Source organism: Egretta garzetta, unplaced genomic scaffold (assembly GCF_000687185.1).
Source record: "Egretta garzetta isolate BGI_Z169 unplaced genomic scaffold, ASM68718v1 scaffold712, whole genome shotgun sequence".
Classification (NCBI taxonomy): domain Eukaryota; kingdom Metazoa; phylum Chordata; class Aves; order Pelecaniformes; family Ardeidae; genus Egretta; species Egretta garzetta.
Window position 1 is genome coordinate 398,858 of NW_009258883.1, and position 12,984 is coordinate 411,841.

Below are 12,984 nucleotides of genomic sequence, written 5' to 3' on the forward strand. Positions count from 1 at the left end.
ATCAGATGAATGGCACCATGGCAGTAAATTATAACATAATTACTACAGAGAGAGACTAAGGATCATCTAGCTATGCATGAACTATAATGGAAGACCACATATTTTACAAGGGGAATGTACAGATATAAAATTATTACCATTCATGAAATAGGTTTCTATGACCACAAGGAACTGATACAGGAGCTCTAACTGGCTCCAGCGGCTTAAAATGCCTAACTCTGAAGCTTCAGTGATAAACAGCTTATTTCAAGTGCTAAGACAAACAACCTTTAAGAGCCATTATTCTTACACATCAATGTGGATTCCATGTTTTATAGACATTAATTCTCTAGTGCCTGTTAAATACATAATAAACGAACATAGATGAGGTAAAGATGCTGTAATTGCCACATACAGCCAATATGGTAAAGGAGGAGTTTTTCCAAACGGGCAGATCCAGAGGCCATGACGAATCCCGTCACGGATATGATGAGAAGTCCAGGATATGAACAACATCCAGGGAAGAAAGCACCATGAATCCTTAAGCCTGAAAAGGTGCATAATAAACTTTAATGTCAGAGCCACAACAGGAATCACAGTAGAACAGTGAAGAAGTGGTCTCTGTGGAAGAGTCAGAGCAGCCTGCAGAAAAGAAAAATATAATTGGCAATGGCTACAGTCATGACAAGAAAGGAAATGTTTCGCGGATGTTTACAGGTGTATTATCAAGTGGCTAAGTGGAAATGCCAAGAAGAACATACTGTTCCTTTCCGCTGTGGTTGATCAAAATCAACACTATGACTATTTAGATGTGTGAGAGCTGTGTGCTGCCCTGTCAGTAGCAGGGGTGAGGGTGCTGGGACAGGCTTTTCTCTCTCTGTTGTATGATAAGAAACCTATTAAACATTACCGAAGGCAAAACAGGGAGGAAGAGGGATGAGGTATGCTATTTGTCATATAATCATGTGGTATACAGGAATTTGTATGGTCTGCTGCACTGATTATATGTATTTAATTTCAAAATAATTAGAAGGAAAACAACCATACAATACACTTGAAATATTTAGTATGCTTTACTTGAAATATTTCGTATGTTTTAATGGCATATATTTTAAAAAATACATCCTGTATTCTACTACAGTTAGCACCTATGACGTTGTTTTAGTTGGACAATATCTAAAACAGAACAAGAATTTCCAAAACAACAAAAAAAACACAGAGATGGAAACTTATGGACTACCTTGGAATATAATAGCCTGTGCTTTAAACGAAAGCCAACGTTAAAAGGCTTGCTGAAAGCTTTGCTCTATTAGCTTCCCACCACATGCTTGTCCATTACTCTCTTGATCAGGTGATGGGATTAAAAACCTCACAAACTACCTCAGCCGCTTTTAACTGTAATGGTATGGACCCAACTCCTTAAAGTTGGTGCAGAGGGTATATGCTTTACAACCTTATTTCTGTTTCCTACAAGCAGACTGTTGACAGATTAAAGTAGAAAAATCTTGTGATGGTGAAATTGTTTATCACCTATGCTACAAAGACAATCAGATTTTTGTTACTGTCAGCAAGAGCCTAAGAAGTCCATGCTAGTCTAATTTTGAAAAAACACCCTGGATGGTGATTATTTTTGACAGATATCCTACTGAGTGGTCACTATTTCTGCAGTTCGAAAAAATCAGTGTCAAAGTGTAAATGTATCTTTTCCCTCTGCTTTATGGAGGTTAGGTGCCAACAGCAACACAGCGAGTAAGAACTTGAATGTTAATTACGTATGCAGTTTATCAGTGCCAATCTTTATCCAGTTTTGGGGAGGTGACGCTTAAATTTTTTTCATACAGAATTTTAGATGGCAGGGTTGTTCATACAGCAAACCTGAGCACCAATACTAGCAAGAGAAAACCCTATTTTTTAACTGCAGTACAGTCATTAAGCTTCTGAAATGCTGTTGCTCAAGTCCTGAGAGAAGAATAGGCTGTTTTCTCATTTACATTCTGTAACTAGAGAAACATTTACATCCTTGAGCTGCCAAGCCCAAGAGACAGACAGTTCTATTTGGCAATATAAGCTGTTATACTTTCTCCTAAAAGGCAAATTTGTTTGCCTTTAGAAATCACCAGATCTTAAAAAAAAAATAATAGTAACAAACATTTTCTGCCTTAAACCTCCTGGAAAAAGATGATCATGGTTTGGGTAGATTTAGGGGGACATCTACCGTGAGACAGATCAGGCTGCAGTTGCAAAACAGAATTTATACCCAACACAAACTACCTTTTCCATTTGCCTATGTCTTCAATCAGGTGCAAGATCTTCTTGAAGTTCTTGCTCCTCCAGCCCCTCTCACATACTATGATGAGCAGCAGGAGACAGGAGACAACAACTCTTTGCTTTGATGCTCAAAGAATTTATGTAACAACATGGGCTTCCTCACTCATATTCTGTGGTGAGTCACAAGGCTGAAGTCCTTAGTTTGGAGGCTGATCTATGAATTCAATGTTAAATTATGTGTATGCAAAGCTTATTCTCCAGTTCCAGAAATGCTCCTATGCAGTTCAGGTTGGTCAGCTGTGGCACATTAACCAGCTCACAATGTTATGTACGTTTACCAGTACAATCTTGTTTGCCACCAATTGCATTCTCTACACTTCTAGAAGCTGGTGAGTCTTAAGTAGCAAGCTAGCAATTTCTGCACGTCTGTTCTGCAACATGAGTGTTTGGGCTACAGTCCTGGGAGACACTTCTCACTGAAGTTGTACCTGTATCACATTTAGCCCATCACGCTGCTCTTGTTTATCAGTAATGCTGAGTATGATGGCAGGCTGCAGCAACTTTCACAGCTCGCCAATGAGACAGATTCTTCAACCGCTGACTCTTAGATTCTTCTACACTTCTACACTTGTGTGCATATAATACACAGTAAAAACTACATGGAATACAAATACAACTACAAATTCTAAGTAGCAAAGTCTTTGTAGACTTTACACTTGTCGCTAAAATAATGTGGGCAAAAGGGCAGATCACATGCTGCTTGGCACACAAGTATTTCTCAGAGTAAACATATAAATACCACAGGTGACTATTTACCCTGAATACTCCACAAAAATAATGATGACACCATGAAAAACAGTCCAATAGCCAAATAATCCAAACAGAAAACTGTGTCAAAAAGATGGCTGGAGTAGCGTGAAGGTAGCACCTGGAGGGAGAAGGCAATACTGCCTTGTGCTGCATAGAAGGGTTACTTCAAAAAGTAACCCATCATCGTATTTAAGAGTGATGATGAAGACCTCTATAAATAAGTGTGTAAGGTGAAAAATACTACTGTTACAAATTAGTGGTGTGGTTAATTAGATTTCTTAATTTATTACTTAGTTACTTAGTAGCGTGTTGCATAAGCAGTAAACATTTTAGTCTCTTAAATCAGTTACTCTCAATCCTGCAATCTAAAGAGGAATGGGACTGAAACTAACAAATAGGTAGTAAAAAAAAGTATCACACAAAGTAATAAATTACATAGGCAACAGCCTTAAATTACAACATGAAACTGAAAGGCATATCATATTAAGCTGAGAAAAGAAAAATCACATATTTAAATCAGGTCTAGCTAGCCAGGCAACAGCACAACAGAAAAATTTATGGGGATTACATTGTATCACAAACAAAAAAGACTGATGGCGTTACAAGATTACATAAAACCTGTAACAGATTTTTTTTTTTCTTTTTAAAAAAGACCGAAGTGTATGCATGTGACTTAAGAAGGAATTAATCTATGCTATTTGGCTCAAATGAAGCGTCACATAAAGTACTATGGGCAGCTTGGCATAGAACCCTTTAAAGATAATTTAGGCAACAGGCATTCCAGAGGAGACAAGAAAAATAGTAAGAGGTTTAGAAAACGTAAATGCAGGCCCTTCAGATTTTTTTTTGCAGGTTCTTTAGTCAAGAAGAGACTTTTTGTAAAGCATAATGTTTTTTCAAGTTGTAAGAGTAATGCTGTTACTGCTGTAAGGGTCAAGAGACCTACACAGGATATGGTTCACAGGTAAACATCCTTTACTAGCACCATTAATATACGGAAGGGGGAGGAGTTTGTAAGCAAATGACTACCAAAAAGCCTTTGGGTGTCTTGCCTTCTCCTTACCTCAGCTAAGTAAGTCTGGTTACTAAAGGCCTATTCTACCTGCAACATCTTGTATTTCTGATTTGAAAAACATTTTGGGGGAGAGCACAGCAATCAGCTGTCTTTTGCAGAGAGACCTTAAAGAATCAGAAGACAAGATCTAGCTGTCAACAACAATACTCTAAGCTGGATATTAATTAGAAAAACAGTTTATAGCTGCTTGGGAATGGAAACAACACAGGAGCAAATTAAGTCATGAAACTGCAATAATTTACTTTGTTGGGGATACTAGGGGTAGGCTACACATTGTCCATCATGGAAAGTGCAAGCATATTTAGCATTGCCTCACTGAAGGCACCTCCCAGTTCTATGATACAGTACAATACTCAACTTCCTAAACAGACATTGGTGAAGAGTGTCATCTAGTGGTCATAACTAAGAAAAAATAATGGTGATAATCTCAAATGCAAGAAAAAGTAGCAATAAAATTTTAGCAATACTTTGTAACAACTAGCTATTAATTACTTGCATTTACTGATTTTATAGTAATATACTTTAAAATATTTATAGATTTAAATGCCATAGTAAAATGTTAATCTTATAGGACCCATTAATCAACCAAACTAACTTTCCTTTTCCTTATCTAGTTTTATAATTTTGCAGTATTTCCATAGGCAAAAAGTACAGAAAAGGGGAGAACTAGGAACTACCTACAGAATAACAACCCCAGGCAACAGTACATGCTGGAGGCTGGCTGGCTGGCAAGCAGTTTTGAGGAAATGACCGGGCATCCCAGTGGACAAGTTGACTATGAGCCAGTAATATGACCTTGTGGCCAAGGCGGCCAGTGGTATCCTGGGCTGCATTAGGAGGAGTGTTGCCAGCAGGTCGAGGGAGGTGATCCTTCCCTTTCTCCTCAGCACTGGTAACACCACCTCTGGAGTGCTGAGTCCGGTTCTGGGCTCCCCGGTACGAGAGAGACATGGAGCTACTGGAGATCGAGTCCAGAGAAGGGCCACCCAGATCACAAAGGGACTGGAGCATCTTGCATATGAGGAAAGGATGAAAGTTGGAGCTGTGCAGCCTGGAGGAGAGAAGGCTCAAGGGGGACATCATCAAGGTGTGCAAATATCTGAAGGGAAGGTGCAAAGAGAACAGAGCCAGGCTCTTTATAGTGACACTCACTGACAGGGCAAGAGGCAACAGGGACAGACTGAAATACAGGAGGTTCCTCCTGAATTTAAGGAAACATGTTTTCACTGTGACGGTGACTGCACACAGGAACAGGTTGCCCAGAGAAGCTGTGGAGTCTGCATCCTTGGAGATATTCAGAAGTTGCCTGGACATGGTCCTGAGCAACTGGGTCCAAGTAAGCCTGCTTCAGCAGGGGGGCTGGAGAAGATGACCTCCAGAAGACCCTTCCGCTCTGTCATTCTGTGAAAACGCCCTCTTTGTTGAAGACAAATATAAGGGGAAAACTGACCAAATGCACAAACAAGAAAATGTCTTTTCTCTACATCAGATGGTGATATTGTCCATAAACAAAAACTATTTTCCCATCAGAAGTCTGATTTTTACATCTCAACTATAAGCAATAATGCTTCTTGCATTTAGCTCTCCTACATATTAAAAAAAAAAAAAAGTACACCATTTTGCTTTGTTCTTCTTTAATTAAAGGATTACAAAGAACAGTGATTTTCCCTCCACCTCCTTCCCTTCTCTGAGCTATTTCCTCTGTCATCCACATGAAAAGTGTAACACTATTATGAGCAAACTGGAGGAGAAGAAAGAAAGTGAGATGGTCAAACAAGTAAGCTATGCAGTGGTTGAATGGATAGAGATCAGCATCTTCCCCTTCTCCTGTGCAGGTCCATCTGTGGGTGGGGGCATACTTTTTTGGGGAGCAGAGAGTAAGAAGCATGTATGTATACATATGCTAGCAACACCAGCATAATCAAACTGTCTGGACTTTTGTTGCTGAGCAGAGCAAATTCCTGATAAAAAGCAGAGTGGCAGGGCTCCAGCTATGGGGACCAGGATCTAGCTGGGGGCGAGGGGTATCTGCCTGAGCTATGAGATCGGAGGGCAGCGTTAAGAGAACTGTAGCTGGGGCTGGCACAGACAGAGCTTACAGAAGGTGCAGGTGTTTTGAAGAGTGTACAGAAGAGGCTGCTGTGGTCAGGGAAAGCTGGGTATATATGTTCAGAGCAGGCAAGACAACAGGAATATATGCGCGTGAATGAATGGGGAAGCAGGAACAGGACACACCTAAACCACTGGAGAAACAGTGAAAGAGAATGCCATAATCTGGTAAAACCAATTCAATTGAGAAACTCCATCCTAACAAGAGGTTCTGCAAATGCATGATGATCACATATATTCCTCAACAGGCCCCAGTTCACCTTTTAACTTTTATTAACAAGATTGACACTTGTTTTTTGGTTTGGTTTTGTTTTTGTTTTTTTTACTACCAGCAATATTTAAGGGCAAACTCAGTCTGTCTTTTTAAAAGTCACAGCTCATATATAGCTTGTTTGTGGGAGAAATATTTAGGGCTGTCCAAAGCCAAATGTACTACTTCTCAGTAAGACTGAATGAGACCAAACAGCAGCTGGATTATCTACTTTCCAGATATTTCTACCCCTTACTGTAAACAGAAATGGAATAATCCACTTTATACACACAGTGTGAATGACAGCACTTAACTGTTTAACTTGGATAACAAAGCAACACATAGAGTATGATATACATGGGTTTTCAGAACTCTTTTTTCAGAGCCTTGTAAGAATCATAACAGTAGATGTAAAATATCTTTAGGACTTCTAAAATCATAACAACTGCATACAAATATAATTCCCAGGTAACTATTAAAAATGCATCTGATTAAAGTACCATTGGAACTTTTTTTGCATCGGGTGTGGTAGAAGAACAATAAAGTAAACAGTGATGAAGAAAGAAAATAAACCATCACTGATCTGCTTGTTGACTTACCTTTAATGACAGGGAGCCAGCAAGAAAGAAGTGGTCCACATCAATGACAGAGGCGAGGAAGCCAGCCAGAGTGACCTCAGTGAAGTCACTTTTCTTCCTGAGTCCAATCACTATTGCCCAGGACCACATTCCTAGTATACCATGCACTGCATTATCAGACAAGGCTCGGAGCCAGTCATTTTGCTGAATGAAGGAAAACTGCAGAAGTCTGTCTGCTACAAAGCAGAATATTCCCAAACCTAGACTAGAAATAACTGAAGCTGTGCTGAAAGTTTGGAGAAGAGCATGGGCCTTTTCAGTCTCAGATTCCATGGTAAAAACCATGTCACAGCAGACGGAATGTCATCAGGGTATACACTGTGCATTGTCCTTTGTATCATCAGTTGTTCTGTAAATGTCAAAGAACAGAAAGAAAACTTTTTAAGAAAAACAATGCATTAGCACAAAGCATTTGTCATCACAGCTACAACTGAGCATAAACCCCCCAATTTCAGTGTTTGCATTTAATATTCCTAGGGAATCTTTGATTTCAGTTGAATTAATTTGTTGACTTCAACACTACCGCTCTGAATTAAAATGCTTGTCCTGTTTTAATTAGAACAAGCACCTCTATGTGGATACATCCCTAGCAGAACAAGGACATCAGGTTCTGATAGGGTTGGAATGCTCTTAAAGGGGAAATGCTTAGCCAGTGTACGGGACGCTATTAAAGGGGAAATGCTTAGTTGCTAGAGTAGAGAAGCAGTAACCGCAAGTAGGGTAAGATGATGATAATGAAATAACCAATGAGTGAGTTAGAGGCTTATATGCTTGCTGGATAGACAGTAGCATGTACGAATTAGGAAAGTCTACGTGACCGTGTGTACGGGACTTGGAAGACTATAAAAGCTGTATGCAAAGCTATAATAAACGGCTTCTGGAGATCATATTGGTTGGCGTCAGGAGACTGGTCCTCCGCATGTGGTGACCCCGACGTGCCTACGATGGCGCACCCCGACGTGCCTGCGGTGGCACAGTGGTTTTATGAAAAGGTGGAAGGACTTGGCTGATGACGGAGTAGCTGGTCTACCCGGGATTTGAAAGAATATTGAAGACACTACGCAGTGGAGCACCTACGGGAAAAGGTGAGCAGCCGAGGCCGGAACATGGGGACGGCTATAACTAAAGAGGAAAAAGTAATATAGGACATGTTCCAGCATATTCTCTCTGTGAGAGAACTGAAATATGATAAAAAGACTTTAAATCGCTTATTGCGATGGGGACAGTCACATGGTTTTTTTACCTCAGCTTGTGATGCTTTTGATTTAGTCTGCTGGGATAAGCTGGGAGCCGCGCTGTGGGATGAGGGCGGCAATGGGTCTAAGGAGGCTGTCGCTTTAAGTTCGGCATGGGAACTCATTACCGTGGTACTTGAAGAACTAAAAGCCAAAAATCTCTCCATGCAACAGCTGCGAAAACTGAGTTTCTCATCTATAATCCAAACCATTATTTTCATTTACATACTTTGCAAACTTATGTATTATCACCCTGGTACCCCTTTTTGAGCAATTCCTTGTTTAGCTTGGAGGCTGACACGTAGAATAAGCATTAAGAAAACCAGAATCACTAAAATACCTTTATATAAACACAAACACAACAACCATTCAGTCAAGCAGAAGCGTCCAAAACTAACTCCTTAGAGAGCAAAACTACCTATGCTTTTCCTCAGTGTGTGCTCCAGCAAACTGTTACTTTTAGGACTTGTCTATTGCCTGCAGCATTACCTTCATAACAGCTCTTTTTGCAGAAAAAAAGAAAATCAACTAATCTCAGTCATTTTACTTTTCAAAAGTTGACCATTGGTAATTTGGAAAAAAAAAGCATTAATAATCACATAAAAGTCCTTAAAAACTATTTAGGTTCTGTAATTGTTATGAAACCCTCTTGTACAAGGTGATTTATTGGGAAGAATTACTGTCCTTAAATAACTGCTTGACACCTCAAAAGAAATTCCAAAAATAATTTGGTATCTTAAAGACACCCCCATCCCACTCCCAAGAAGCAATATGGGATACCCAGATTATAAAGACAGGGTACTCATTTCTGTGGTAACATTGAAAAGAACACTTCTGAAATAAAAATCCTCATATAAATTATGTACTCTAACTGCCCCCAGCTGTTACGCTCTTCTGTCTTTTTGAGGAGAGACCACAGTTTCAAAGTGTACAACCTATCTAAAATTGGAATCTTGCCGAGAGGTTGCTATTTCTGTGCAACACATTAAGTCTGATTAATCCTTCTTCTTACAGTTCTACCAGGTAAATTTTCATTCTAAATGGGCTTTTTATGATTTATTAGACTTCCTTTAAAAAAGAATGCTTCTAACAATGTCAACGCATAATAGTTCATTATTTCAATTTATTTGTTTATTATATAAGCCCCCCAAAATATAAAATGTTTCTTCTAGCTTATTTACATGCCTGTTTATTGTAGAATTATCCACAAGACATGGCTACTGGCATTGATCTGTACAGGAAAAAATCTCACTGAAGCATTTGTTTGAAAAAGACTAAAAAAAAAAAAAAGAGAAGAAAGCATGAATAATACATGGACTTCGTGCACAGATGAAAAAAAGTGGGTCAAGTTTAGAGTCTGTTAACCGTGACTATGCCTGTTCTGAATGAACATGTAGACACAAGTATTTCCTGAAACACTGGAACTGCCATCTTCTGGTGGGTGACTTTACAATCTACAGCACATTTCTGAATAAATTCAATTTTAAGGAACAAATAGCGATCTCACAAATGTTTCTTCTATATAATCATCGTGTCAGATTGCATTTTATTTAAAATTACCAGAAAATCTAAGAATCTAATCTGGGAAGAGCTGATGTAGCAACATACCTTTAAAAAGCACACCAGTATTCAGAATCAAACTTACCCTGTGACTGGGAGAACGTATTTTTTCCATTGCAGTTGCCTTACTCGAGTAGCAAACGTGGTCAACACCTCAGCGTTGAGCCTCTGTGTTTTCTGAATCCAGTCTGCCCAGTCCAATGCAGAAAAGACCAAACACCGTTTGTTCCATCCTATATAAATTGAACCAGGCAGCAGTAAGCACCAATACTACACAAGGCTCTTCAAACTCTCTCTAAAACATACATGAAAACTGAAGAACAGTAAAAAATACAGAAAAAAGCAACATCTTTTTAATTAATTCCTGAACAAATATAATTGATCCAAAAGCAACTTCAGCTAGGGCTTAGAAGCTCTGTTAAAGAAAGCAGGAAAAAAAGACCATAAAACAAGAGAAGGGCGCAAATAAAGACGGAAAAAAGCTAACAATTAAAAGATGATAAAACACAATGTCATAAAGTCAGAAAAGGGTACTTCCAGCCTTCTGTTTTAAGTAATTGCATTTCAAAATATACAGAGATCTATTTTAACAGATGTGTGCCTGGAAGAACTGTGTGCCTGACAGATTCCCACCTAATGAAACATTTATGAGTCACACCCAGGGATCTCTTTGTAATTTCATCCCATCAATTAGTGATCTTGGAATAGATTAACAGAGACCTATAAATTCAAATAGCAACAGAGGTTTGTGTCAGTTCTGTGGTAGGCTTACACTGCTTTGCTATGGGTATTATTAACAGGTGCATAAAGTACACAGCAAAAGTATCACTACAGACTTACAAAAAATCCAAAATTAGTACGACTTGAGAATTACATGTCATGAGTGAAATAAAGGCAACAATGCCAACTGGAAAACGAGGACAACATGTGAATGGGTGTCTTTGAGCCAGAATGAAGAACAGGAAGCAAAATTGTGGCTTCAGATTACCCTTAGCCAAAAGCCACAACCATGGCATAACAGTTCTTTTTGAACAGTCTGTCTCTGCTGTCTTTCATAGCCAAAAATGACTGCTGGCTATGTAAAAATCAAGTCACGTTCCCAGGTACAACGGCGTGAGTATAAATATTCTGCATATTGAAAGTGAAATCAGCCTATAAAAAGCAAAATGCTGTTCAACCAAAATAATTTCTGAAATTACATTTTTTAATATAAAAGTAGAAACCGCAGGTTTTGCCTGAAAAATAATGATTTTCAGAGCGTTTGCAAAATATCACAATAAAGTGTCATAGGTTTTTCTATCCTATACATCCCAGAAAGCATAGTTGTGGAGCTTACATTCTTGTTAGAACATTGGGAAACAGATGTATTACACAAGAATACTTAGAAACCTACGGGTGGCCACTCCAGTTAACATACTGAAGGAAAGACTTAGGTTGGGTTTACATAAAACTCACACACACAGCACCTGATAAGAGTAACACTGCTTAGAGTTGTGGTTTCTCATGACATTTTTATATGAGATAAAGCATTACATATGATCCCTGCCTATACCCACAAAATGCAATTTTGCTGGTATATTTAATTTCATTTAAGGAAATTATAAAAATGATTTTAACAAAAGTGCAGTTAGCATTGTAAATTACTGACACAAGAAGATATTTAGATCAAAGCTGTAAACACGCATTTGGGGAAAGAGCTGACACTAAGAGGCCTTTCAACTCATGGTGTAAGAGCAAAACAAAAATCCAGTGGCTAAAATTATCATTTAGGACTACTGCTGTCCAAAATTTTTGCTCCGATTTTGCATGAAATTATCAGATACAGGAATACTCATAGGAATTTAATACATAAAACCGTAGAATTATGCAATGGCAAGAAGTCAAAAGATCACAGTAGTCCCTTACAATTCTGTAATCGCCTAAAAAAAATTATTTTATATTGGATGTTAATTTATATGGAAAACTTCATAAAGTACAATTACCACCGAAGACACAAGCTCAAACCTTTAATGTATTATCCCATGGAAAAGCAGATCTGAGCCTAAAACACTCTGTGAAGAACTGATAATGCAAGTATTTTTGGGTCAGTTAATTATAATGCATTACTGGAGCTGGAAGGTGGATGGAGGCTGGAGAGAGGACAAAGGCACACAAGAAATTGGTAGGATTTTACCAAGATACTGAGGAACAAGGAAATTAAGAAAAACAAAACCCCAAACAACCTCACCCATAAAATCAGGATTTAAAGAAATTGTTTATTTCGGGGACCATAAATTAAAGTGTTTGAATCACAGAATCACAGAATTGCAAGGGTTGGAAGGGACCTCGGGAGATCAGAGACACCAAAATGTAGACCTTCTCCTTAACGAGTACTTTGGAACTGAGATGTACCTAAAAGAGTTGAAAGAAATATCCTGAAAGTATTTAGTAACTAGAAACAGACTACAGTACTACCCACCGGAAGAAAAAAATCATTTGTCATCCTAGACAAAAAAAAAAAAAGAGGGGGGGGCGGGGGAAAGCACGAGTGGTTTATGAATTACCCTCATTAACTATAAAAGCATTCGGCTCATAAATAGCTAATCCAATTTAAGATTAAAATATAGTACGTGTAACTAAAGAGAGGGACACAGGAGAGCCAGGCGTGCGGCACACAGACATGTAAAATTACAGAGATCAGCAACAATTTTTATGTCTTGAGGAAGGGGTCTGCTTTGTCTCCACGCCAAGCACCCCTCATCAGCCATCTCCTCAGTCACTAAAAAATCAAAACGTACAGTCATCTTTACAGCAAAAACGGAGGCAAGAGTGTCACGGAGCCTTACATGTAAGCGGCACGCCTGGCTTTAGGTAAAGCACCGCATTACCGTTTCTTATATCAAGACCTGACACGACGTATAGGTACCTCTATTAAGGAAAACAGGCATTTGACGCCGGCTCCCGTCAGACTGCGACGACAGCCTTCCCCCGGCTTTAGCTTCTTCTCAGTAAAACCCATCGCACTGTAAACGCCACGGGGCTCCCTCAACAACTTGACACACACTCCCCCCGAAATCCCAA

At 39.0% G+C, this 12,984-nt stretch overlaps 1 protein-coding gene across 2 annotated transcripts; it reads right to left on the bottom strand.

Annotated features, from left to right (window-relative positions):
* Positions 1 to 244: 244 nt before the first annotated feature.
* TMEM267 (transmembrane protein 267) lies at positions 245 to 10,129 on the bottom strand. Of its 2 annotated transcripts, none has more exons than XM_035889491.1 (3): positions 10,010 to 10,129; positions 7,091 to 7,478; positions 245 to 621 (listed from the first exon to the last, which is right to left on the bottom strand). In XM_035889491.1, exons 2-3 carry the CDS (start codon positions 7,412 to 7,414, stop codon positions 286 to 288), a joined length of 660 nt encoding a protein of 219 aa, XP_035745384.1. In that variant the 5' UTR covers positions 7,415 to 7,478; positions 10,010 to 10,129; the 3' UTR covers positions 245 to 285. The 2 variants fall into 2 exon arrangements, with proteins under 2 accessions (XP_035745384.1, XP_035745385.1); XM_035889492.1 differs by lacking the exon at positions 10,010 to 10,129 and adding an exon at positions 9,546 to 9,595.
* Between the last annotated feature and the right edge of the window lie 2,855 nt (positions 10,130 to 12,984).

Coding starts and splice junctions, on each gene's coding strand:
- TMEM267 (XM_035889491.1), bottom strand. CDS start 7,414: ATGGTTTTTACCATGGAATCTGAGACTGAAAAGGCCCATGCTCTTCTC. Junction 622..7,090: donor CTGGCTCCCTGTCATTAAAG/GTAAGTCAACAA, acceptor TCTTTTCTGCAG/GCTGCTCTGACTCTTCCACA.